Genomic DNA, 25,511 nt, shown 5'->3' on the forward strand with positions numbered 1-25,511 from the left:
AAATCTCAGGGAATTGCTCAATTATCTAAACAAACATTTACTTGAAAATTTTAAATTAAACAATGGTAAAAATCAAAAATGATCCAAACAAGGATTTAGATAATTTTATTTTATTTTTGTTTTTTTTTTTTGAATAAAATTTTCAAAAAATATCTTTTTAAGTGGATCTACGTCAAACCAGCAGGATACAAATCATATAATCAAAACGAGGATTTTTTGTTTGTTAATTTGCGATTTGGGTTGTTTTAGCCGAATTAGAGTGGTCCTTAAATGCATTTTCAGCCATTTTCACTTAGACCACAATTAATAAAAAATCATATCTCCTGAATGGATGAATAATTTTGAGCTTGCCTCGACTTTTGAGGATAAATACTTACAATTTAACAAGCATAGTGGAGTTAGAGGTGGGCAAAACCGCTCTATTTTTGGAGCCGCTCTTTAAAATGAGGAGCTCTTTTGAACGGCTCTTTCGCTCTTTTTAAAAGTCTTGATAAAAAAGCAATTTTAAATAATGTCAATTTGTTGTTTATTTCTGTTTATTTGTTTGCCATAGTCTGATACCTCCTTTACGGTCTGTTGTGCAATGAAATCTTTGTTTTTTTTTAGTTAGTTTTTAGCTTTACTTTTGGAGAAATTTCAAAGAAAACTGAGAAAGTTGCAACAGAACCCCAACGAAATATGTCGATTCTGTTTTTAAAATGTTAGGAAATAGCCCCACATCAACCTACCTGGGAAAAGTACATCGTGGGACAACTTTCACAAATTTAGCTATAATTTAATTATGATTGAAATATTTGAAATTACAATTTCAATATTCAAAAACAAATTAAATACAGTCGACTCTCCGGCTGTCGATCTTCTCGATATCAATATTGCTCCAGCTGTCAATAAATTTTTCAGTCGACTATCGACGGTCCCTTCAATATCGACAACGAGAGAGTTCACTGTACTGAGGAAAGGCTATAAAATTACTCGAATTTTTTTAATTGGTTTATATTTTCAAAATTTGGAAATTTAGCCATTTCGATTTTGAGACAATTGTTAAAAAAAATGCCTCTATGTGAACCACCCTAACTCGGCTAGGACTATCCTAATTGCAAAAAACGGTCTCATCATTTGGACCAAGTAACGCTCACACCAAGTTTGAGCAAAATCGTAGCACTTTTGGTTTGGTTCAAAGGGTTTCCAGCATCATGTCTGGATTGTAATCCTGAATTACAGGTATTTTGAGCAAGTAGTTGGGCGTTTCTGGAATTACCTAGTAATTTCATAATAATTCGAACTATTCATTTGACTGATTTTCGCTTAGGGACCATCCATAAACCACGTGGACACTTTGGGGGGGGGGGGGGGGGTAAGGCGATTGTCTACGTTCCATATAAAAAAGTTTTTTTTTGTATGGACAATTGTCCACGAAGGGGGGGGGGGGTTGAGATTTGCAAAAAAGTGTTCCACGTCCCTTATTCTTTTTTGAAAATAACAAAATAAAACAATCATGGAATGAATTAAAACATTTGTAACATTAAAGTATTGAGCAGATTGAGGTCAAATTTTTTTCAGAAGCTCGATTATGGTCTGGATTATGGTATGTAGAATTCAATTTAGATAAATTGCCAAAGGAATACTTTTGGAAAGTGGTGAAAAATTGGCTTTTACCTTTTTCAAAGTTGTTTTCGCTCATGGTTAATTGGTCCAACAGTTGTAAATCAAGAAATAATTATCAACATGGATGATAATTTGGGAGGATGTAGGGCTCGACGAATACAATATTTCGGATAAAAAAACGCTTTGAACGTCTACGGCAAATTGATCCCCAAAATTCGGATATTGAAGATAGACTAATTCTCTGCCAATCGATCGGGCGTCGAAATTCGATCGTCCATGATTTTTTTGCAGATTTTTTCGATTAATATCTCTCGAGAAAAATCCCGGATTACGAAGCTTGATCTTGAGTTGCAGGCAAAAGCAAACCCTATACCTTTCTTTAGTAAGAAAGGCAAACACTATTTTTAATTTTGATTTTGTAATTTTAGATTTTTATGAAACTTTGTCCATCGATTCCAAAGGTCGAAATAAGCCAGTTTGCATCATTGGTTTCTCCATACAAGTCTCCATACAAATTTGGGGGCTGTCCATAAAAAATGTTCAATGCAAATATTCGAAAATCTGTATCTTGAGAAGGGATATTCTTATCAATTTGATATCTTCGGCAAAGGTCCATGTTATGATAGGAACTATTCAGGTTTATTAGGTACGCAAAAAAAAACATTTTCCTAACTCAACTTTTTATCACAAAAACCGTAAAACGGGGTGACTTTGATAGCCGGGGTGGCTTTGATAGGTTTGCGATTTTTCCGCAAAATGAAGAGTACAATTAAAATACGTAAGGAATGGTTTAGAAACATACTGACTGTGGTAGAGAAGTGTTCAAAGTACCTCAAGAAGAACTTTTCATAAAATTTTGACAAGTTTAAAAAGTTAGTTAACTATAGTTAAGAAAATGTTGATGAAAGTCATTATTTTAAACTTCTCAAAGTGTCATGATTTTCTCAATGAACATGGTTTTTAATCGGAAAACGGAATGCATTTTCGGATTCTTTGGACAATTTTCCACTAGGAGAAGGTTACAAAAGTTTGTAAAAAATAAATAATATGTGTTTTTGAAACACAATTAAAAAATGTGAAAACTTGTGATTCGTGCTTCGAATTCAGTATAAAATGCAATTTAAATTGATAATTTTACAAACAAAACTAGTTTTAACAAATTTCAGGCAAAATTCCGACTTTTAAACAATTTTATCTTAAATTTATATGTATTTTGCTTAAAAGCTTATACGCTTAGTTAAATAAATATAAACATTGATTTTTTTCTTAAAAACTATATCAGCTACTTTCGTGATGGTACATTAAGCATACAAATAAAGTTTGAACATCTTAAATATGAGTTTAACAAGAAAAACTATGACTATCAAAGTCACCCCTGAATTAAAACTAAGAATTTTTAACGTAACTATTTTTCTAATCATTATTGAAAAAACTTTTTTTTCCGAAATAGTGCATGGACTTAGTGTGACCTTCCCCAGTACATGTTTTAAAAATAATAATCTTGAGTAAAACCTTACCTGTTGTAATATATTCTAAAAACAAATTGAAATCCTATCAAAGTCACCCCGGTTTACGGTACTCGATTTTACCAAATATTACCACCTTAATTTTTTTCTTATTTTTAGATGTTTTAGTGGACAAAAAGTGCAATTTTTTGGGTTTGACAGACGTTTAGATTTTCGTCAATCTGTGATTTTAATGAAATATTGTTTTTTTAAGATTCAAAATTTTACCCAAATAAGCTTTCTAAAATCATTTTTGGATGTTAAACCGAATTTGAGTAAAAACAAATTACTTTTGCGATTTTTTAATAAAATGTATCTTTTTGGAGTAAAATCCATTTTTAGGTAAAATTTCCTGAAAATATATCCATTACAAAAAAAAGTGAAACGTCGTCCATCTCTGAAAAAAATATATTTGAAAACCTGGATATTGTTGATCCGACCTTTGGTTGCCTTATGGCCTTATAAAGAAGAAAAATCACGAAAAATATTATTTTCTATAAAAGTGCTACCCATTTAACTCTCAATTTTTATCTATTATATCTTAAACTCTATTGATCCAGTGCTATCGATTGATAGTATCTTGAAACCTATTGATCCGATTTATAATGTTAAAAAATGAAATTCGTTGTAAATTTTCTAAACTTACTCACGATGAATAATTTAGTTAGAATTTTAATGTATTTTTTTATTTCAATATTTTTTTCAAATTCCTATTAGAAAACTTTTAATTTCAAGCATAATTTTCACCCCTCGTAATTCTCCCACCCTAACACTTTCCCACACCGCCCACACCAGCAGCAACTGTCATTGGCATCAATGCTTTCCCTCTTTTACTACTATATATATTGTACTAGTTGTACAGGCAATGCTCTGTATCTTAACTGTAAAACCACGCCGCGCGCGATCCTTATCTGGTTTCCCACAACTCATTAACCGCTGATTAACCCGGCGACAACGAGCAAAAATAAAAACCGCAAAAAACGAGGCAAAGAGAGAGAGTCCGAACCTATTTTGATCACATGTCCAGCTGAGAAGGAGGAGGAGGAGGCGAAGAGGGGTATTCTTATCTTTTTGGCGAGGTTTGTTTTGGTTGCGGAGATTAATTTTCTTTTTTTTTGTTTTTGTTACGATTTTTGGCCAAGCGATAGTTTCCCACGACGTGCGCGCGCTATCTCATGGGTCATCGACATCCTCGAAATTTTGGGACATCGCACTGAATGACCAACATTTATTTTAACGTCCCAAATAGATCCTTTTCGGAAATTCGGACTCCGGAACCGACTCCGGTAAAAGGTCCCCGACGAAAAATTATGTAATTGCCTCTTTATGGTGTTTTGCCGAGGGTTCTCCAAATCCGGAACGTCCTCCTCTGTCATTAGCTCGAAAAAGGCATCCGTTGACGTCCGACTTGGCCTCGGACCGACAACAGACAGAACAGACAGAAGAGTGGCCAAATTATTTATACCTGATGACCTGTGCGGGGGACCAGCATTCGTTCGTTCTGGTGCAGTTTTGGAGGCACCCCCGAGTCCATCTCCGGATTTTAGATTTTAACGAGCCCGAGCTCTCCGGTGCATCCTCTGTTTTGGGCTCTCCATTACACTGGTCTTCAAAAAAAACACCATGTAGGTCGCTTTTCTAGTTTTGAAACAGTTTCCCGTAATGTAATACCTCCTTCATTATTCATACAAACGTTGGATCAGAACGATTCGACCAGAGCAAAACTGGAAGCGTTAAAATTTGGCTGAATCCATGTTCTTTACTTAAAAACTTGCATGCAAGTTTCGCGTGCAACTTAAAGGTGGTATTACATTGCAGGAAATTTTGTTTTTTTTTATTCTGGGGAAAAACAAAACGTATGTGTCTTGTCTAGCTTGCTAACAATTTTTTTCACAATTGAATATCATCTTTAGAAGACAAATTGAAAACTTGCACACAAAAAAAAGAAATTGTATCAACAAATTTCGTCGACCAGTGCTGCCATGAGGGAATGCAAAACGACATCAACGAATGTTGATGGCCCATAACAGCAGATCCAGTGGGACAGTTTGGGGTTCAATTTTCCGATTTTTAATACCTCGATCCCCCCCACAGGTCCTACCTGTTTGTTGGACAAGACAACACACACTTTACAGCCCCAAACCGAGAGTACGACTGGGAGGAGGGCTGGAAATTGCAAGCAAATTAAACGGTTGCATATTTAACCAAAATCATACCCCCTTTTGTGGAGTTGAGGACGACATTTCGGTTGAAGCTTTTGACGATGACGATGAGAAAGGGGATCTGTTTGTTTGTGAGTGTTTTGGCCACCAAAGTGAGCCATTTCATCCCAGGGGCTTAGGGGAAATTGTCGGCACTCCTGTGGGGACAATCCTATGAGTTTGCTGACTAATTGGGCTCAGATTGTGCGACTGAACACTGCACAAGGAGGAAAAACGAGTTACAATCAGAAATTATTAAGCAAAACTGTCTTGTATTCAGTTTTGGACGAAAAGAAATGTCAAAAATGTTGGAAGCTACTCTTTCCTCTTTCCTCTTTCCTCTTTCCTCTTTCCTCTTTCCTCTTTCCTCTTTCCTCTTTCCTCTTTCCTCTTTCCTCTTTCCTCTTTCCTCTTTCCTCTTTCCTCTTTCCTCTTTCCTCTTTCCTCTTTCCTCTTTCCTCTTTCCTCTTTCCTCTTTCCTCTTTCCTCTTTCCTCTTTCCTCTTTCCTCTTTCCTCTTTCCTCTTTCCTCTTTCCTCTTTCCTCTTTCCTCTTTCCTCTTTCCTCTTTCCTCTTTCCTCTTTCCTCTTTCCTCTTTCCTCTTTCCTCTTTCCTCTTTCCTCTTTCCTCTTTCCTCTTTCCTCTTTCCTCTTTCCTCTTTCCTCTTTCCTCTTTCCTCTTTCCTCTTTCCTCTTTCCTCTTTCCTCTTTCCTCTTTCCTCTTTCCTCTTTCCTCTTTCCTCTTTCCTCTTTCCTCTTTCCTCTTTCCTCTTTCCTCTTTCCTCTTTCCTCTTTCCTCTTTCCTCTTTCCTCTTTCCTCTTTCCTCTTTTCTCTTTCCTCTTTCCTCTTTCCTCTTTCCTCTTCCTTTTCATTTTCTTTTATTTTCCTTTGTTTGCCTCTTAATTATCTTTTTAATATTTCTCTTAAATTGTCTCTTAATTTTTCTCTTAAATTTCCTCTTAATTTTCCTCTTAACTTTCCTCTTAATTTTTCTCTTATGTTTTCTCTTAACTTTTCTCTTAAATTTTCTCTAAACTTTTTTCTTAATTTTCCTATTAGTTTTCCTCTTCTTTTAATCTTCCTCTCAATTTTACTCTCAATTTTCCTCTTAATTTTGCTCTAAATTTTCCTCATATTTTCTATTTATTTTCCTTTTTTTTTCTTCTATTTTTTTCTATTTATTTTCCTTTAATTTCCCTTTTTTTTCTTTTATTTTCTCTTTATTTTCCTTTTATTTTGCTATTTTTTCCTTTTATTTTACTTTTATTGTCATATTATTTTCCTTTAATTTTTATTTTACTTTTTTTTCTTTTATTATCCTTTTATTATTCTTTGATTTTCCTTTCATTTTCATTTATTTTCCTTGTATTTTTCTTTTAATTTAATTTTCTTAACTTTTCTCTTGACTTTTTTCTTAATTTTCCTATTAGTTTTCCTCTTCTTTTAATCTTCCTCTCTATTTTCCTCTTAATTTTGCTCTTAAGTTTTCTCTGAATTTCCTCATATTCTCTATTCATTTTCCTTTTATTTTTCTTCTACTTCTCTTCTATTTTTCTTCTATTTTTCTTCTACTTCTCTTCTATTTTTCTTCTATTTTTCTTCTATTTTTCTTCTATTTTTCTTCTATTTTTCTTCTATTTTTCTTCTATTTTTCTTCTATTTTTCTTCAATTTTGCTTTTATTTTGCTATTTTTTCCTTTTATTTTACTTTTATTGTCTTTTTATTTACCTTTTATTGTCCTTTTATTTTCCTTTTATTTTTCTTTTATTTTCCTTTTATATTCTTTTTATTTTACTTTTATTTTGCTTTCATTTTCATTTATCTTCCTTTTATTTTTCTTTTAATTTTCTTTTATTTGCCTTTTATTTTCATTTCATTGTCCTTTTACTGTCCTTTTATTTTTCTTTTAGACCGATGCAAATATTTTTCAAAGTTTTTGCCCTTGACTCTGGCCGGGGTCGAGGGGGGCAAAAATATATTTAAAAAAATGAGATAACAAGCAAAAGTTCCAACACTTGCATGGAAAAAGTGTTTTAAAATGCATTTTACACTAGTTCAGTTGTTTTGCAAGCATTAGTTTTCAAAAAATGTAAGATTTGACAAAAACAAAATAAACAACGAAAATTTTTAAAAATTAAAAAAAATCACATCAACCCAAACATGCTAAAAAATATTCTTAACGCAGGGGAGTGCATTTAAAATTGATTTCAGTTGATTGCATTTTAAAGTTGCTTGAATCAACAATTTGTTTGCCCCCTGATTTTTCGGGCCAACTTCGGAGGGAGGGGAAGGGGGGGGGACAGAAACATTAAATAAAATTTGTACCAGCCTTATTTTCCTTTTATTTCCCTTTTATTTTCTATTTATTTTCCTTTTATTTTCCTTTTATTTTCCTTTGATTGTCCTTTTATTTTCCTTTTATTTTCCCTTTTTTCCTTTTATTTTCTTTTTATTTTCGCTTTATTTTCCTTTTAGGCTGGTACAAATTTTAGTTAAAGTTTTTGTCAACAAAGTTGGCCCGAAAAATCAGAGGGAAAAAAAATATTGTTTCTAAAAACATCAAAATTTAAAAGGAAATTGAACTGCAATCGGCTGAAATCAATTCAAAATGCATTCCAAAGCGTTTAGAATCTTTTTTAGAATGGTTTTGTTAATTTAAAAATCATTTAAATTTTTTAAAATCTTCGATGTTTTTTATCGCAAAATGTTTTGTTTTTTTTTGCTGAAATTTTTATTTTCGTCAAATCTTACATTTTTTGAAAATAAATGATTGCAAAACAACTGAACTAGTGTAAAATTCATTTTAAAACAATTTTTCTATGCAAATATTGAAACTTTGGCCTGTTATTTCAATATTTATATTTTCTTTTTTTTCTCAAGAGTTAATAAGTGGGTAATTCTCTACCAACTCACACGAAATCGGGAAAAGTTGCCCCGACCCCTCTTCGATTTGCGTGAAACTTTGTCCTAAGGGGTAACTTTTGTCCCTGATCACGAATCCGAGGTCCGTTTTTTGATATCTCGTGACGGAGGGGCGGTACGACCCCTTCCATTTTTGAACATGCGAAAAAAGAGGTGTTTTTCAATAATTTGCAGCCTGAAACGGTGATGAGATAGAAATTTGGTGTCAAAGGGACTTTTATGTAAAATTAGACGCCCGATTTGATGGCGTACTCAGAATTCCGAAAAAACGTATTTTTCATCGAAAAAAACACTAAAAAAGTTTTAAAAATTCTCCCATTTTCCGTTACTCGACTGTAAAAAATTTTGAAACATGTCATTTTATGGGAAATTTAATGTACTTTTCGAATCTACATTGTCCCAGAAGGGTCATTTTTTCATTTAGAACAAAATTTTTCATTTTAAAATTTCGTGTTTTTTCTAACTTTGCAGGGTTATTTTTTAGAGTGTAACAATGTTCTACAAAGTTGTAGAGCAGACAATTACAAAAAATTTGATATATAGACATAAGGGGTTTGCTTATAAACATCACAAGTTATCGCGATTTTACAAAAAAAGTTTTGAAAAAGTTACTTTTTGCGTTTCTCTTTGTTTCGTCGTCCGTGTCTGTCGCGGGTGACCATGAACGGCCATGATCGATGACGACCAACTTTTTTAAAACTTTTTTTCGTAAAATCGTGATAACTTGTGATGTTTATAAGCAAAACCCTTATGTATATATATTAAAATTTTTGTAATTGTCTGCTCTACAACTTTGTAGAACATTGTTACACTCTAAAAAATAACCCTGCAAAGTTAGAAAAAACACGAAATTTTAAAATGAAAAATTTTGTTCTAAATGAAAAAATGACCCTTCTGGGACAATGTAGATTCGAAAAGTACATTAAATTTCCCATAAAATGACATGTTCCAAAATTTTTTACAGTCGAGTAACGGAAAATGAGAGAATTTTTAAAACTTTTTTAGTGTTTTTTTCGATGAAAAATACGTTTTTTCGGAATTCTGAGTACGCCATCAAATCGGGCGTCTAATTTTACATAAAAGTCCCTTTGACACCAAATTTCTATCTCATCACCGTTTCAGGCTGCAAATTATTGAAAAACACCTCTTTTTTCGCATGTTCAAAAATGGAAGGGGTCGTACCGCCCCTCCGTCACGAGATATCAAAAAACGGACCTCGGATTCGTGATCAGGGACAAAAGTTACCCCTTAGGACAAAGTTTCACGCAAATCGAAGAGGGGTCGGGGCAACTGCTGTGTGAGTTGGCGGAGAATTACCCAAGTATAATTTCGAAAAAAAAAATTAGATACAGTAAAAACCCAATTATCCGAAGGTTTCTAAGGAACTTTAGATAAATTAATTTCAGATTTTTTTTTTCATCTTTTTTCTATTCTCATTTTTCAATTTTAGTTGTTGGTTGTCTGTTTCATTACCAAATGCGTTTTCTAAACATGTCATAACCGTTATTTTGGCCGTCTTCTTGGATTAAAAATGTCCAAATCACTTTAAAGAATATTTGGGGTCATATTTAAGATCAACAAATAAAAACTAGACAACAAAATATTATAATTTTTTTCACGATTCGATTATCCAAAGTCAAATTTTCCCTAAAACTTCGGATAATCAAGTCTGAACGCTATTAAAAACATAACCTAAACTACAGTGCAACCCCCTTAGTTCGACCTCACTCTCCCAACTCCCAACCCAAAAACATTCAGTTAACAAATGTGGTCTCCCTCAAAAGGCGACCGACGGAAGGACACCAGCCAGCGCAATCTTGCCGCAAAAACCGCAGTGCGAACCGGGGCCGGCCGTTTTTGTGTTTGCGTAATTCGCGGCCACAGGTCACCGTGGTTGTGACCTGTACACACACAAACGCGCGTTGGTCGGTTTGGCGCGAAAAAATGCCCATTTCCGTTCCATTTCGAGTGCTCAGTGACTACCGTTTGACGTTGAAGCGGGTCGCACAAATGACCAACCAAGAGACAGTTTGAAATCCACCGTGCGATAGAGTGGCTATTCCGCGAGTCTTCTTCCGATTGACGGGGGTTGTTCGTGAATTACGTGATTAAAGTTTTGAAATCATTCAAAAATGAATTTTATTTCATTTATTGACACTTTGATGGTTAAAACCGCTCAAAAATGCAATTCTGATTCATCAAGTTACGTAATTTCCAAACACCCCCCTTTCTGCCTTCTGTCAGAATCGCGGACCACGAGGTTTTGCGTATGGTCGTGAATGGATGCACCGCGGTTGAGCCTTTTGACGGAGGTCGATTTTTCACCTCCGTCGTCGTCCACAAGAGAATTCGACTCTCTGCCCAAGGGGACGAACGGCGGCGGCGGCGGCACGATGTTTGGCTAATAACCTAATCAACCTGTCAAAACAGACCGCCCGGCGGAGTCCGGCGTCGTCGATCACATGGCCTGCTTGGGTTAGGAAAGGGACGTAGAAAATTGACGAAAAGGGACTGGTTCCGCTTTCTTTGCTCCTTTTTTGTTGTTGAGTATCGGTTTTTTGTTTGTGAGACTTTTGTAATTGATTCTTAGGGTGTTATTATCGGAGGGGTGTTTAAGGTGGTAATTATCGCACCCTAGGCGTCATAACGGTTTTAATCGGGAGGTCTTAGAAAAGACCGACGTGATAGCTCTGAACAATTTTTCATACTAATTTAAAAAAAAAATCGTGACGTCTTTAACGAACGCCCCCTCAACTTTCAGACACCCCCCAGCTGCGACCACCCCCGCTGCACCGATTCCTCGAGCAACCCGCCTTCAGCCACTTCCCGGCCCGGTTCAACTCTACCGGCTCCAGCGCCGGGATCGGCGGCGCCAGTGGCAAGGGGTCATCCATCAACAACTACAGCGGCGGCGCAGGAGCCAACAGTACAAATCATCACCACCACCATCATCACAACAACGGCAGCAGCAACAACAACAGTGGCAGCTCCAGTTTGAACACCAGCGTGGACTCGTCCAGCGATTACAAGCCAAATCTGACCCTGCCCGGTAAGAGTCAAATCTTGACGTTGAAAGGAGGGAAATTGGTTATTTTTTTTAGGGCTGACCCCCGCGGTTATTGTGTCTGTGTGTGTGTGTATCGACGAATTGGATTTGCATCTACGCCACGGCAATTCACAAGTTTAAAGTCATTTTTTCGAGCGCGAAAGTGACGGTGGTGAAATGGTCGATTGTTTACAAAATTTACAAAATTTACAAAATTTACAAAATTTACAAAATTTACAAAATTTACAAAATTTACAAAATTTACAAAATTTACAAAATTTACTAAACTTACAAAATTTACAAAATTTACAAAATTAACAAAATTTACAAAATTTACAAAATTTACAAAATTTACAAAATTTACAAAATTTACTAAATTTACTAAATTTACTAAATTTACTAAATTTACAAAATTTACAAAATTTACTAAATTGGGTACCGTAAACCGGGGTGACTTTGATAGGATTTCAATTTGTTTTCAGAATATTTTCCAACAGGTAAGGTTTTTCTCAAGATTATTATTTTTAAAACATGTACTGGGGTAGACTACACAAAGTCCATGCACTATTTCGGAAAAAAAGGTTTTTCAATAATGTTTAGAAAAATAGTTACTTTAAAAATTCTTAGTTTTAATTCCGGGGTGACTTTGATAGTCATAGTTTTTCTTGTTAAAATCATATTTAAGATGTTCAAACTTTATTTGTACGCTAAATGTACTATCACTAAAGTAGCTGATATAGTTTTTAAGAAAAAAAAATCAATGTTTATATTTAGTTAACTAAGTGTATAAGCTTTTAAGGAAAATACATATAAATTTTAGGTAAAATTGTTAAAAAGTCGGAATTTTGCCTGAAATTTGTTAAAACTAGTTTTGTTTGTAAAATTATCGATTTATATTGCATTTTATACTGAATTCGAAGCACGAATCACAAGTTTTCACATTTTTTAATTGTGTTTCAAAAACACATATTATTTATTAGAGTAATTCTCGCTGAAAGTGGACCACTATTTACACAAGGTGCTCAAAAATCAAATGCAATGTACTTTTCCAATAGCCCCCACCAAGTTATGAACGAAACCATGTTTGGTTGGTTAGATTTGTCCTCACCTCGGCGCCACGAAGCTAAAACATTTTTTTTAATTGGTAATTTTTTGACTTAGGCGCTCCTACAAAATTGCTAATAACTTTGCAAAACTTCAACGAACCCTTGATGTTTAGGGGTGTTTTGGAAAGGAAATGAGCAGAGCTTTCGAATGAACTTGTCAGAAAAATACCGTTCCATACATTTTTTAGCCACAAAACACCAATGTATTTTTAAAAGTCATTTTTGAAGGCCGGCGCCCCGCTTTATCGAAAAACTGACAAATCCATTCGAAAGCTGAGACGATTTTACATAAAGGACTAATAAATCTAAGGTGTATGTTCCTCCTATCTTTTTTAATCTAATTTTGATTCTGCGAGCACAGCGCTCCGTTCGCATTTCGGGCACCCAAAATGTTGCAATTTGCTTGCCCCATTTTAAGGTTTTGTCAACAAATATAGGTGCTCACTTTTTAAATGATAGTTTATTGTCCAATGATCAAAATGCACTTTCGATAATTGACCAATATTAATGTTTTTGGGTTCTTCTAGGCAATTTAATGTCGAAAAATTGTTTTTTTTACTTTTTTTTGGAAAATGCTCACTTACAATTGGGTGGACTTTTTTGACAAAGAACTTTGTCCTAAGGTTTCTATACGTGGTGTCAATCCAAAATTTTCGCGAAGCGAAAACGTTACGTGACGAATTCCCCTCTCGGCAAATTTCCCCTCTTTTTGGTGCACGCTGGTTGGTTGAATAAACGTTTCCCAATCAGTCAATATAGAGACGTGAGATTGATGTATCTAAAATCACCCCCACTCTACCTCATAATTTTCGGATCGTCGACGCGGCAAAAAGCGAATAAGGAGATGTAGGAGAATGGGTGCAAAAAGGCGGGGCATACGTCCCCGATCTAAATTAACAAAACGCGGCTCGGTCGGTCCCGAAAATTCATTCTGTTGCTGGACGTCGACGAGAACACTTCAGGAGCAGATGGCCTGGTGGCCCGTTTGCAGACGGCCTGGAGGCCCGGGAGCAGATAGCCTGGAGGCCCGGGAGCAGATAGCCTGGAGGCATGGACACGCCAAGACATGCCAGCCGGCATGAGCGGGAATTGATAATTGGAATTGGCCACCATTTGGTGCCCAGAGTCCCCGGCGGGTGTTCCGATGGGGGGACTTTTGCCGAACCATAAGAGTTGGGGCAATATGGGTATCAAACTTTAAGGTTTTTGATACTGCACATGAAATTTGACATTTCGGCAGCAGTGGCCACAATCCGGAGTGGCCGGAGGCCCCGGCGGGTGTTCCGATGGGGGGACTTTTGCCGAACCATAAGAGTTGGGGCAATATGGGTATCAAACTTTAAGGTTTTTGATACTGCACATGAAATTTGACATTTCGGCAGCAGTGGCCACAATCCGGAGTGGCCGGAGGCCCCGCGGATGTTCCGATGGGGGGACATTTGCCGAACCATAAGTGTTGGAGTAATATGGGTATCAAACTTTAAGGTTTTTGATACTGGACATGAAATTTGACATTTCGGCAGTAGTGGCCACAATCCGGAGTGGCCGGAGGCCCCGCGGATGTTCCGATGGGGGGACATTTGCCGAACCATAAGAGTTGGGGCAATATGGGTATCAAACTTTAGGGTTTTTGATACTGCACATGAAATTTGACATTTCGGCAGTAGTGGCCACAATCCGGAGTGGCCGGAGGCCCCGGGGATGTTCCGATAAGGGGACATTTGCCGAACCATAAGAGTTGGAGTAATATGGGTATCAAACTTTAAGGTTTTTGATACTGGACATGGAATTTGACATATCGGCAGTAGTGGCCACAATCCGGGGACATTTACCGAACCGTAAGAGTTGGGGCAATATGGGTATCAAACTTTAAGGTTTTTGATACTGCACATGAAATTTGACATTTCGGCAGCAGTGGCCACAATCCGGAGTGGCCGGAGGCCCCGCGGATGTTCCGATGGGGGGACATTTGCCGAACCATAAGTGTTGGAGTAATATGGGTATCAAACTTTAAGGTTTTTGATACTGGACATGAAATTTGACATTTCGGCAGTAGTGGCCACAATCCGGAGTGGCCGGAGGCCCCGCGGATGTTCCGATGGGGGGACATTTGCCGAACCATAAGAGTTGGGGCAATATGGGTATCAAACTTTAGGGTTTTTGATACTGCACATGAAATTTGACATTTCGGCAGTAGTGGCCACAATCCGGAGTGGCCGGAGGCCCGGGGGATGTTCCGATAAGGGGACATTTGCCGAACCATAAGAGTTGGGGTAATATGGGTATCAAACTTTAGGGTTTTTGATACTGCACATGAAATTTGACATTTCGGCAGTAGTGGCCACAATCCGGAGTGGCCGGAAGCCCCGCGGATGTTCCGATGGGGGGACATTTGCCAAACCATAAGAGTTGGGGCAATATGGGTATCAAACTTTAGGGTTTTTGATACTGCACATGAAATTTGACATTTCGGCAGTAGTGGCCACAATCCGGAGTGGCCGGAGGCCCCACGGATGTTCCGATGGGGGGACATTTGCCGAACCATAAGTGTTGGGGCAATATGGGTATCAAACTTTAGGGTTTTTGATACTGGACATTCCGATGGGGGGACATTTGCCGAACCATAAGAGTTGGGGCAATATGGGTATCAAACTTTAGGGTTTTTGATACTGCACATGAAATTTGACATTTTGGCAGTAGTGGCCACAATCCGGAGTGGCCGGAGGCCCGGGGGATGTTCCGATAAGGGGACATTTGCCGAACCATAAGAGTTGGAGTAATATGGGTATCAAACTTTAAGGTTTTTGATACTGGACATGAAATTTGACATATCGGCAGTAGTGGCCACAATCCGGAGTGGCCGGAGGCCCCGGGGATGTTCCGATGGGGGGACATTTACCGAACCGTAAGAGTTGGGGCAATATGGGTATCAAACTTCAAGGTTTTTGATACTGCACATGAAATTTGACATTTCGGCAGTAGTGGCCACAATCCGGAGTGGCCGGAGGCCCCGCGGATGTTCCGATGGGGGGACATTTGCCGAACCATAAGAGTTGGGGCAATATGGGTATCAAACTTTAGGGTTTTTGATACTGCACATGAAATTTGACATTTCGGCAGTAGTGGCCACAATCCGGAGTGGCCGGAGGCCCCGCGGATGTTCCGATGGGGGGACATTTGCCGAACCATAAGTGTTGGGGCAATATGGGTATCAAACTTTAGGGTTTTTGATACTGGACATTCCGATGGGGGGACATTTGCGGAACCATAAGAGTTGGGGCAATATGGGTATTAAACTTCTGAAATCTGTTTCTGGAAATTAAGAATAACTATTTAGTAATCAATTAGAGACCTGAAAAGGGCAATTCAGCTCCACTTGCAATTTCCATCCCTTTAGTTCGATAGGACGTTGATATTATGTCTTAAAACTTTACAAATCAAACAGCCTGTTTCAGAGCCATGAAATTGACCACAAAAGAGTTGTCTTGTGTAATTATAAGGGAATCATGGGGAAATTTGGACCGGACGTTCTAATCGAAAATTTCAACAATCATCTAGCAAAGTTCTTTGTCATACTGGTCATGTGTAACATAACCACCTGCACCTTTTTTCAGTAGAACTAATGAAGGAAATGTAGGAAATTTCACGACGAAAATTTTTCTCTTAAAGAAAACGTAATTTCGATATTCCAGTGCCAAGATATTTTAGTTTTAGTGAGAAAAAAAAGTGCAAATTTTACAAATTTCTCGGAATCAACAAGCACGGCCTATTATTTACATGCGGCATATGTTTTGGAGGCCAGAGTATGGTTTCTTATAGTTATTTTGGTCGCTGAATTGGGATCTGGAATCAAATTTTGGATTAACAGTGAATTGTGATATTTTAGCCACGCTCAAATATTATTTGCGTGTATTCCCCATAGCCACTTAGGGATCGGCAGCCGAAGCCGCTAACCACCGCGCCACGAGACCTCTTAGAACAATCAGAAGTTGAAAAAAACAATCTCCATAAAAAAATCCGTGAGTAAAATATCAATTAAAGGTGAGCGAAAGATGAAATATGACCGAATTCACTAGCGATTAAAATTACAGCATATTACCGCAAATAACTTTTGGGCGTGGCTCCAAATTTAACTGTTCATCCAAAATTTGATTTCAGATCCCAATTCAGCGACCAAAATAACTATAAGAAACCATACTCTGGCCTCCAAAACATATGCCGCATGTAAATGATAGGCCGTGCTTGTTGATTCCGAGAAATTTGTAAAATTGGCACCATTTTTTTCTCACTAAAACTAAAATATCTTGGCACTGGAATATCGAAATTACGTTTTCTTTTAGAGAAAAATTTTCGTAGTGAAATTTCCTACATTTCCTTCATTAGTTCTACTGAAAAAAAGTCTACCCAATTGTAAGTGAGCATTTTCAAAAAAAAAGTAAAAAAAAAACAATTTTTCGACATTAAATTGCCTGGAAGAACCCAAAAACATTAATATTGGTCAATTATCGAAAGTGCATTTTGATCCTTGGACAATAAACTATCATTTAAAAAGTAAGCACCTATACTTTTTGACGAAACCATAAAATGGGGCAAGCAAATTGCAACATTTTGGGTGCCCGAAATGCGAACGGAGCGCTGTGCTCGCAGAATCAAAATTAGATTAAAAAAGATAGGAGGAACATACACCTTAGATTTATTAGTCCTTTATGTAAAATCGTCTCAGCTTTCGAATGGATTTGTCAGTTTTTCGATAAAGCGGGGCGCCGGCCTTCAAAAATGACTTTTAAAAATACATTGGTGTTTTGTGGCTAAAAAATGTATGGAACGGTATTTTTCTGACAAGTTCATTCGAAAGCTCTGCTCATTTCCTTTCCAAAACACCCCTAAACATCAAGGGTTCGTTGAAGTTTTGCAAAGTTATTAGCAATTTTGTAGGAGCGCCTAAGTCAAAAAATTACCAATTAAAAAAAATGTTTTAGCTTCGTGGCGCCGAGGTGAGGACAAATCTAACCAACCAAACATGGTTTCGTTCATAACTTGGTGGGGGCTATTGGAAAAGTACATTGCATTTGATTTTTGAGCACCTTGTGTAAATAGTGGTCCACTTTCAGCGAGAATTACTCATTATTTACAAACTTTATTAACCTTTTACTAATGGAAAATTGTCCAAAGAATCCGAAAATGCATTCCGTTTTCCGATTAAAAATCATGTTCATTTAGAAAATCAAGACACTTTGAGAAGTTTAAAATAATGACTTTCATCAACATTTTCTTAACTATAGTTAACTAACTTTTTAAACATGTCAACATTTTATGAAAAGTTCTTCTAGAGGTACTTTGAACACTTCTCTACCACGGTCAGTATGTTTCTAAACCACTCCTTACGTATTTTAATTGTACTCTTCATTTTGCGGAAAAATCGCAAACCTATCAAAGTCACCCCGGCAATCCAAGTCACCCCGTTTTACGGTACTAAAACCCTATGTTAATTTTTATGTACAACGGTAAAAAACACGATTAAAAACCATTTCTGATCACTTTTTTTTCATTTTAATGCAAAAAAAAATATTGACAAGACAACATTTATTCGATGGATCAACTATGGTCCCCTTGGAACGAGCTGTCAAGTAGGAGTTTTTCTGTCAAGAAGGACCGCGAGGTTAATTTGTCAAAATTGATTTAAAAATCCATTTAAAACTCTTTGTGGTCGTACAAAGGGACATTGTACTCAGAAAAATAAGCTTAATCGCTGTAAACAATAATATCAGCAATCTAAGCTTCATTTTAGGACCCAATTTACTAAATTTACTAAATTTACTAAATTTACTAAATTTACTAAATTTACTAAATTTACTAAATTTACTAAATTTACTAAATTTACTAAATTTACTAAATTTACTAAATTTACTAAATTTACTAAATTTACTAAATTTACTAAATTTACTAAATTTACTAAATTTACTAAATTTACTAAATTTACTAAATTTACTAAATTTACTAAATTTACTAAATTTACTAAATTTACTAAATTTACTAAATTTACTAAATTTACTAAATTTACTAAATTTACTAAATTTACTAAATTTACTAAATTTACTAAATTTACTAAATTTACTTAATAAACTAAATTCACTAAATTTACTAAGTTTAAAAAAATTACTAAATTTTAAAAAATTACAAAATTTACAAAATTTACAAAATTTACAAAACTTACAAAATTTACAAAATTTACAAAATTTACAAAATTTACAAAATTTACAAAATTTACAAAATTTACAAAATTTACAAAATTTACAAAATTTACAAAATTTACAAATCTTACAAAATTTACAAAATTTACAAAATTTACAAAATTTACAAAATTTACAAAATTTACAAAATTTACAAAATTTACAAAATTTACAAAATTTACAAAATTTACAAAATTGCCCAAATGACAAAAAAAAACAAAATAACCCAAATGACCAAAATGACCTGAATGACCAAAATGACCTAAATGACTTAATTGATCAAAATGACCAAAATACCCAAAATTATCAAAATTTTGAATCCAAATGACCCAAATGACCAAAATGACGATCAAATTTGGGTCATTTAGGTCATTTTGGTCATTTTGATCATTTTAATAATTTGGGTTATTTTGTTCATTTTGGTCATTTTGGTCATTTTGGTAATTTTGGTCATTTTGGATATTTTGGTCATTTTGGTCATTCAGGTCATTTTGATCATTTTGGTCATGTTGGTCATTTTGGATATTTTGGTCATTTTGGTCATTTTGATCATTTTGGTCATTTTGGTCATTTTGGTCATTTTCGTCATTTTTGTCTTTTTTGTTTTTAAGAAAAAGGCTAAATCATAGTATCCTATCAGCCCAAAAATGCAGGGTTGTCCCACCAGGATTTAGCCAAATTCTTTCTGCCAACTATTAGCAGTTCTAATAAACAAAATATATTGTTTTGTATAATTAAAAAAAACAAGAAAGAAAATAAAAAAATGGTATTTTACAAGAACATATCCAACTTCAGAATCCAAAATGACCAAAATTACCAAAATAGCCAAAATGGCCAAAATGACCGAAATGACTGAAATGACAAAAATGACCGAAATAACCAAAATGACCAAAATGACCAACATGACCAACATGACCAAAATGATCAAAATGATCTAAATGATCAAAATGACCAAAATGACCAAAATGACCAAAATGACCAAAATTGCAAAAATGACCAAAATAACCAAAATATCCAAAATAGCCGAAATGACAAAAATTACAAAAATTACAAAAATGACAAAAATGACAAAAGTGACAAAAGTGGCAAAAGTGACAAAAGTGACAATAATGACAAAAATGACAAAAATAACAAAAATGACAAAAATGACAAAAATGACAAAAATGACAAAAATGACAAAAATGACAAAAATGACAAAAATGACAAAAATGACAAAAATGACCCAAATTTGGTCCCAAATTTGGTCGTCATTTTGGTCATTTGGTTCAACATTTTGAAAATTTTGGGTATTTTGGTCATTTTGGTCGTTTTGGTCATTTTGGTGGTTTTTGTCATTTTTGTCACTTTTGCCACTTTTGCCACTTTTGTCACTTTTGTCACTTTTGTCATTTTTGTCATTTTTGTAATTTTTGTCATTTTTGTCATTTTGGATATTTTGGATATTTTGGTCATTTTGGTCGTTCTGGTCATTTTGGTCATTTTGGTCATTTTGGTCATTTTGGTCATTTTGGTCATTTTGGTCATTTTGGCAATTTTGGTCATTTTGGTCATTTTAGTCATTTGACAATTTTGGTCATTTTGACAATTTTGGTCAATTTGACAATTTTGGTCATTTTGGTCATTTTGGTCATTTTGGCCATTTTGGTCATTTTGGTCATTTTGGTCATTTTGGTCATTTTGTTCATTTTGTTCATTTTGGTCATTTTGGTCATTTTGGTAATTTTGGTCATTTTGGTCATTTTGATAATTTTGATAATTTTGGCCATTTTGGTTATTTAGTTCATTTTGGTCATTTTGGTCATGATGGTCATTTTGGTCATTTTGGTCTTTTTGGTCATTTTGGTCTTTTTGGTTATTTTTGTCATTTTGGCCATTTTGGTCATTTTGGTCTTTTTGGTCATTTTTGTCATTTTGGCCATTTTGGTTTTTTTGGTCATTTGTGTCATTTTGGTCATTTTGGTCATTTTGGTCATTTTGGTCATTTTGGTCATTTTGATAATTTTGGCCATTTTGGTTATTTAGTTCATTTTGTTCATTTTGGTCATTTTGGTCATGATGGTCATTTTGGTCATTTTTGTCATTTTTGTCATTTTGGTCATTTTGGTTATTTTTGTCATTTTGGCCATTTTGGTCATTTTGGTCTTTTTGGCCATTTTTGTCATTTTGGCCATTTTGGTTTTTTTGGTCATTTGTGTCATTTTGGTCATTTTGGTCATTTTGGTCATTTTGGTCATTTTGGTAATTTTGGTCATTTTGGTCATTTTGGTTATTTTGGTCATTTAGAAAATTTAGGTCATTTAGATTATTTTGGTCATTTAGGTCGTTTAGGTTATTTAGGTCATTTTGTTCATTTTAGTCATTTTGGCTATTTTGGTCTTTGGTCATTTTGTCTATTTTGGTCATTTTGGCTATTTTGGTCATTTTGGTTAGTCATTTTGGCTATTTTGGTCTTTGGTCATTTTGTCTATTTTGGTCATTTTGGCTATTTTGGTCATTTTGGTCATTTTGATCATTTTGGTCATTTTGGATATTTTGGTCATTTTGGTCGTTCTGGTCATTTTGGTCATTTTGGTCATTTTGGCTATTTTGATCATTTTGGTCATTTTTATCATTTTATCAATTTTGGTCATTTTAGTCATTTTGACAATTTTGGTCATTTTGGTCATTTTGGTAATTTTGGGCATTTTATAAATTTTGGTCATTTTTGTCATTTTGGTCATTTTGATAATTTTGGTTATTTTGGTAATTTTGGTCATTTTGGTCATTTGGTCATTTTGATCATTTTGGTCATTTATGTCATTTTGGATTCTGAATTTGGATATGTTCTTGTAAAAAAAACAAATTCCTGGTGGGAAAGCTATGCTATTCAGGGCTTTTCTTTTATTTTCTTTTTTGTTTTTTTTTTTATTTATACAAAACAATATAATTTGTTTATTAGAACTGCTAATAGTTGGCAGAAAGTATTTGGCTCGATTGTGACAAAAAAAATACCAAATTCCTGGTGGGACAACCATGCATTTTTAAGCTGATGGGATATTTTGATTTGGCATTTTTTCTAAAAACTTTTCGTTTTGTTTGAAGTTATTCAAAGAAAAATCCTTCTTCCAACCTGCCGCACCTAAATTACGCATAATGATCCCCGAAGAGTCTCTCATTTGGCTGAATTGATGGAAAAAAGGCGAGGAAAATATGTATATCATTGCAGAAAAAAACAGAAGCTTGCTTGATTGGTTTTAGTGCAGACGAAGGCACAAGGAGAAGAAGATCGTCACGTCCACGACTGCCCTCTCAACCGTTTGCTACCTGTTGAAGATTGTGGTCACTGGCTGCTGCCGCTGGATGATCATCGGTCAATCAGCCGGGGTCATTACGCGGAACCCTTTCTCGTGGGCATTTCACAGCTTTTTACTGCTTTTCGATCGATATTGTTGTTGGCATTCCGGGTTGATTTCGTAACGAAGCATAACTGAATTTGAACATTAAAATATGAATTTGATTACAAGTTTTGAAGCTGCTAAAACTAAAATGTCAAATCAAGATTCCTACGACGTCACCAATCTAAAACTCATTCAAACTATTCCCGGTACAACTTCCGCCGTAATTCCACCGTTATCAACATCTGGAAATCAGATATCCTAACCCTGTTGAAAAGCTAGCATCACTTCCAGCCGTACACGTGTGCCTCCGCATCTCTCCGCCCTGTCCACCATGCTGGCAAGCCCGGGAGTATGATGCTGCTGCTCTAACTGCAGAGCCAGAACAGACACAGAACTTGTTTAATTTTAAATAAAGGGATAAAATCGGATAATTGCCCTTGTTTCCAACCTGATGATGACATTTTAGCCTTTTGGCCGGCCGGTCATCGTCGTCGGAATGTGCCAACACACACTGGTTGGACAGTGCGAGGGTGCATTCCGAAAAGGATCATGAGGAGTCCAATTATTCGGAACGAGGGGGTTGGACATCCGAATAAAAGAGAGAGAGAGGCTCTTGCACTATGCACCATTGCACACATTGCAGACTCGCTCGTTGCAGTTGCCGGAGAGAAATGTTACGAGAAATATAATTTTCGATTACAATTATAAATCGTGTCCTCTCGTCCGGGTCTTCTACTGGGGACGTACGACGACGTTGACGTTGTTGCGTTTGGAGCAGATCTGTGGAATTAAAAGGCCTCAATTTATTTAGGAAACCAGTTGGAAATTGAAAATCTGATTTCGGAAAAGTAGCTTGAAGCTGTGATGATGGGACAGTGAAATAAGGACGTTATTACGTGTTCATTAGAAGCCGGCTTATCAGCTTTGGCTTTTCGGATTACGGATCTACACCAGTTGGAAGTGTTATCTAATGTTGACGTGCTAATGGACTCATGTGAAAAATTACCATCACTAGTTGATTAATTAAGTAAATTATGTGGAAATGTTAGAAACCGATAATTTCAATTATTAAAATGAATTACTTTTTTGAATTGTCAAAAAGTCTAAAGTTTATCCATTTTTATGGAAATTTACGAATCTTCCGTCATCAAAAAATCAAATGTATAGGGAGCGTTCCTTTATTACGTAACGCAAAAAAATTGGATTTTGGACCCCTTTTCCCCCCTGTAACAAAATTTCGGGCTTTGACGCCCCTAGCTGCGTTACGTAATAAAAGAACGCTCGCAATACCATGTTTATAGTCATAATTTGATACAGGGTTGCCAGATCTTTAAATTTTTAGACCTATTGGATTTTTTTCTTTCAACCTTTTCAATGTCCATTCACTCTTATATGTTTCGACCTTTATCCATTCGACCTTTCGTCTATTCGACCTTTAGTACATTCAACTTTATGTATTTTGTCCATCGACCTTGTGTTTCGGCTCTTTTTCCTTTCAACTGTTTTAATAAGACCTTTTGTCCATTCGATCCTATGTCTTTCGACCTTATACCTTTCGATCATGTGTCGTTTCGACATTATGTCTATACGACTTTTTGTGCATACAACCTTGTGTCAATTCATCCTCATGCTTCGACCTTTATTATACGAACTTTTATGCATTCGTTTTAATGTCTTTCGACCCTTTATATTATTCGACCTAATGCCTTTCACCCTTTTTTCTTTTGACATTATGTCAACAGACCTTTTGTCGCACATCTACTGTCAGATTTGCTAATTTTTCATGAGTTTTTTTATTGAAGCACATTTCTCGCATGCATCGTTTGATTTTTTAAGCATAATAAATTAAGAAGAAAAAAAATCCCGTAAGGGGTTATTCATAAACCACGTGGACACTTCAAGGGAGGGGGACGGTCGTTCAACTTTTTTTTCGCGGGAACAATTGCCAACAAGGGGGGAACGGGTTGTAAAGTTTTCAAAAATGTGCCCACGTGATTTATGGCTGGCCCCAACTCTGTAACGAAATACTTTTTAAAAGACATTTGACAAAAGGCTAGTACGGAGCTCGGAAGGGACGCAGTAAAAATAATATTTTATTTGCTCGCAAAAAACATCAAAAATATTTTTTTTAAAAACAGATTCAAAAACCAAAAAAAAAACAAAATTACAGAATTGGAAAACTTTAATATTTCAAAGTTAAAGAATCTAAAACTCATAACATTTAGAAATTCAAAAATTGAGGAATTTCCAAACAGAAGAAATTATAAAATTCAAAACTCTAATTTCCAAAATTTCAATTTAAAACAAACCTTAATTATTTAAATTTAAAATTCAGAAATTCAAAAACTCTTAGTAAAAAAAATAATAGTAAGAAAAAAAAAGTTTTAAAACAATTCAAAATTTATTTTTTTTAAATCACCATACATTTTCTCTGAAATTCAAAAATAAGCAAATTTAAATAGTCAACAGAGCGGAACGGGGTGCATCTGAAATTTAAAAAAAAAAGTGTCCACGTGGTTTATGGCTGGCCCGAACTCTGTAACAAAAGGCTTGTACGGAGCTCGGAAGGAACGCAGTTAAAAAAATATTTAATTTTTTTGCAAAAAATCAACAAATTCAAAAATTAAATCCATATACTCACAATTTAAATAAGGAGCAATTCTCTGAGTTTTCGGTCATTCGATTTTTTTTGTATTTTTTAATCCGGCTGAAACTTTTTTGGTGCCTTCGGTATGCCCAAAGAAGCCAATTTGCATCATTAGTTTGTCCATATAATTTTCCATACAAATTTGGCAGCTGTCCATACAAAAATGATATGTGAAAATTCAAAAATCTGTATCTTTTGAAGGAATTTTTTGATCGAGTTGGTGTCTTCGGCAAAGTTGTAGGTATGGATATGGACTACACTGAAAAAAAATGCTACACGGTAAAAAATTTTTTGGTGATTTTTTATTTAACTTTTTGTCACTAAAACTTGATTTGCAAAAAAACACTATTTTTAATTTTTTTTATTTTTTGATATGTTTTAGAGGACATAAAATGCCAACTTTTCAGAAATTTCCAGAATGGGCAAAAAATCTTTGACCGAGTTATGATTTTTTTAATCAATACTGATTTTTTCAAAAAATCGAAATATCGGTCGCAAAAATTTTTCAACTTCATTTTTCGATGTAAAATCAAATTTGCAATCAAAAAGTACTTTAGTGAATTTTTGATAAAGTGCACCGTTTTCAAGTTATAGCCATTTTTAGGTGACTTTTTTGAAAATAGTCGCAGTTTTTCATTTTTTATAATTAGTGCCCATGTTTGCCCACCTTTGAAAAAAATATTTTTGAAAAGCTGAGAAAATTCTCTATATTTTGCTTTATTGAACTTTGTTGATGCGACCCATAGTTGCTGAGATATTGCTATGCAAAGGCTAAAAAACAGGAAAATTGATGTTTTCTAAGTCTCACCCAAACAACCCACCATTTTCTAATGTCGATATCTCAGCAACTATAGGTCCGATTTACAATGTTA

General features: G+C 35.1%; 1 protein-coding gene across 1 annotated transcript in view; it reads left to right on the forward strand.

The window, feature by feature from the left end:
- LOC120413308 (protein lozenge-like) overlaps window positions 1–25,511 on the forward strand; it is an 84,756-nt gene that overhangs the window by 41,276 nt on the left and 17,969 nt on the right. Inside the window, exon 5 of the mRNA XM_039574070.2 lies at window positions 10,995–11,282. Within this exon, the coding sequence (XP_039430004.1) occupies window positions 10,995–11,282 (288 nt within the window). The remainder of the gene's footprint in view (window positions 1–10,994; window positions 11,283–25,511) is intronic.

This window comes from Culex pipiens, chromosome 1 (genome assembly GCF_016801865.2).
Source record: "Culex pipiens pallens isolate TS chromosome 1, TS_CPP_V2, whole genome shotgun sequence".
In the NCBI taxonomy this organism is placed as follows: domain Eukaryota; kingdom Metazoa; phylum Arthropoda; class Insecta; order Diptera; family Culicidae; genus Culex; species Culex pipiens.